The sequence below is a fragment of the Clarias gariepinus genome, chromosome 2 (assembly GCF_024256425.1).
Source record: "Clarias gariepinus isolate MV-2021 ecotype Netherlands chromosome 2, CGAR_prim_01v2, whole genome shotgun sequence".
Lineage (NCBI taxonomy): Eukaryota > Metazoa > Chordata > Actinopteri > Siluriformes > Clariidae > Clarias > Clarias gariepinus.
The window spans coordinates 517,074-520,214 of NC_071101.1; the positions used below are offsets into that span (position 1 = coordinate 517,074).

General features: G+C 37.8%; 1 protein-coding gene across 2 annotated transcripts; it reads right to left on the minus strand.

The window, feature by feature from the left end:
• Positions 1-1,475: 1,475 nt before the first annotated feature.
• Positions 1,476-2,809, minus strand: LOC128542998 (lymphocyte antigen 75-like). 2 transcript variants are annotated; one of them, XR_008365690.1, is made up of 3 exons: positions 2,302-2,809; positions 2,033-2,207; positions 1,476-1,903 (listed from the first exon to the last, which is right to left on the minus strand). XR_008365690.1 is itself a non-coding variant. In XM_053513263.1 (2 exons), exons 1-2 carry the CDS (start codon positions 2,791-2,793, stop codon positions 1,897-1,899), a joined length of 768 nt encoding a protein of 255 aa, XP_053369238.1. In that variant the 5' UTR covers positions 2,794-2,809; the 3' UTR covers positions 1,476-1,896. The 2 variants fall into 2 exon arrangements, 1 of the variants encoding a protein (XP_053369238.1); XM_053513263.1 differs by having other exon boundaries at positions 2,033-2,809.
• Positions 2,810-3,141: the final 332 nt, after the last annotated feature.

Consider the following 3,141-nt stretch of genomic DNA (forward strand, 5'->3'; position numbering starts at 1 on the left):
GCAGGCGGCTTAATAGAGCTAGCTAGGCCACACCAAACGAACTGGCTACTCAGCCTCTGTGTCGGACACTGCGCTGACTCGTGGTCAGCCTTGAACTTAAACTTGAAAAAAAAAAAAGAAATAGCTTCCGCCTGCAGACTCCCCTCAGTTCTGGGTAGAAACATACACAAATACAGGGATGAATAAACATGCAATACAAAAGGGTGCACAACGGAGAACAGACGAAGTGCTACGGGTTCGGCTGGAATAAATAGGGACACACATGGGGTAGACACAGGTGAACGTAATCTAGTAATAAACAGGGTTAATGGGGAACACTACACACGCAGACACACTAGGGGGAGACAAAGCGATGGCTCAGTAGTCAGGTGAGCCAGATCTTACTCCCCAGGACTAAGGTGGCTCAGATGTGACATTCATTAATAATAATAATAATTTTCGAGTGTGTGTGGTTATTATACCAGGGAGCGAGTTTCTTATCTCTAATCATTTTCCTTTAAACTGGAGCTACATTATCTAAGCTATAATGAAGTGTTGACTCTAAATATTCAGTCGCCTGATCGAGTTCTGTGGGGTCAGACGGTGATTAAATTGAAGTTGGGAACTCTGGGAGATTACTTATAAAAATCGGTGTAGTAGTTGATGTGAATGTACGTTTAAGGCGATAGTGCGGCGCTGTGCGTACATTATTATTAAGACACACTTTAATCAAGACAAGATAGTGATCTGAGATAACTTTAGACTGTGAAATTGTAATTATGTTTCTTATACTTAATCCGCGTAATATTATAAAATCTAAAGTGTGACCTGCTTTATGAGTGGGTCCTACTACACACTGATTTACTCTACTATAGATGTTACTATAAAGAACTTCAAATGCATTCAATTTAAATCTGTGTTTTTGCACGATAGCCAGATTATCATTGTAAATAACTGCGATGCCTCCTCCTTTACCACACACACACACGCACACGCACACACACACGCACACACACACGCACACGCACACACACACACACACAGATAAACTTAACTACCTCAAAACATTAAAGCTGAACTGATCACACCACACTGATCAACAACCATCTAACAATTGTTTATACCAGCCTGTTATTGCTTTTTTGCACAATATTTATTACTTTTTATTTGCACAAAACTATTTTCTATCTTCACTGCAATGTTTACTGTTTATCCTCCCAGTACCTTAGCTCAAAACCTCAACACCACGAAGTATTGACATGTTGTCGTGTTGTTACTTTGTCGCTTTTGTTTGAACATTTGCACATTCATTTATGTTGTCTTTTATTTATAGAACTAGATAGTTTTCTATTCATTAAAAAAAATCACTGTGTACTGAACTTTAAATGGTTGAAATGACAATAAAAGCCTACTTGAACCTGACACACACACACACACATTTGTGGTACAGTGCAGTAAAAAAACATTTATTGATTGTTATTTTTACAGCAGTTTTCAGATTTTACATCATTTTACATAATTTATATTTAATAGTTAAAACATGTAACAGATTAATATACAGGCAGTCCCAAAGTCTGGATTCATACTGTAGGCATTCATTCTTATAAGAAATTAATCATTTTCTTTTTATTTCAGACCCAAGTTGTTATTAAATTTTACAGCATTTATTTGTTCGCCTTATAAGTTTTGACAGTTGGAGTAATGAAGGAGGTTTCAGGAAACACAGCACATGTCAAATCTGAATATATAGTCATATATAATAATTCCCATAAAATCATCTACTTTACAATGTTAATGCTAACTAGTGTAAATGTAAAACCTTGACAATGATCATATCTTTCTCTGCATTTCTTCAATTCATCACTGTTTAATTCATTTTGTCCTGGTCTTGATTGCAGTGAACATCTTCATCTTGAATTAATTCCTTAAAATGTATCAAAGGCATATTAATTCATTTGTGTTAGATTATAATTTAGTTGAAAAACATTTCAATTCAATTGTATCAAAATAAAGTCTAAATACAAAAGGGTGTATCATGTTATAAATAATTTACCCAGATTGGGTGTAGCAGAGGAAGTTCCTCGGCTCCTCACAGTAACTGTTTTGCAGAGTGTTAGAATTGGTATCTTTGGATCCACAGCGGAAACCTGGAGCAGGGCATGAGGGCATCACCTGCATGTACCTTTGCTTATTTATCGGGACCTGGTTCACCCAGAACCACGATTCATCTAGGAAGCGCAGACCAGTCCAGAAACTGGGTGTCAGGATGTCACTGCTCTTTTTGTTGACTGCAAGTAAATCTGCTACTGTATTTAAACTCACCAGGTCAGTGTAGTTTGTTCTGCAGTACTTCAGAGCGGCTCCCCAGGTCTTCATCTCCTTCACCACAATCAGATCTGGCTTCCAGATGTAGCAGATAAAGGAATGAACATTTTTACAGTCATCAGTATGCCAATCACCTTGTGCATATACACAGTTATAACTCATTGTATTGGTTGGTTCATTACTGTCCCACTGTGTAAAAATGACATTTGATCCCTCAGACCACTGTGCAAAGGTCTTCTCTAGTACATTCCTGCTGAGGCCAATCCAACACCCATTATCACAATGAGACTGTACATACTGTTGGTATCTGTCCTGATCATCTTGTGAATGAAAGGCTGCTAGATCAGCATAGTTCTGCCTGCAGTATGCCTGAGCATCAGTCCAGTTCATCTTCTGATCCATAGGAATGTATTTTCTCCAGAACAGAGCTGTAGCTACTTTTGTCAGAGCTGCAAGGAGGAGGACAGGGAGAACAACCTTCATCTTCATCTCTTACTCTGGTGTGTTTGAGCTTACCTCTAAAGACTGGAGATGTTTACATCTTTCAGAAAACAGCCTGCAATAGAATGCAAAACCGTACTGTGCAGCTTTGAAGGACGAGGCAAGACCATGAAAAAAAAACAAACTTCATGTAAATAGGAAATATACGTCATTGGCATTTGATTTCTATATATTTTATATATGTGTAAATGCATGTCAATATGGATTCCCGTGAAATCTGGGAGGAATGAAATAGACCCACACATTTATTACAAAGGGTGAGTTATCTTAACCTGCCAATTTGGGCATCTCATGTAACAGTAAACTTTTCTTACTTCCTGTAAATTTCATTTGATT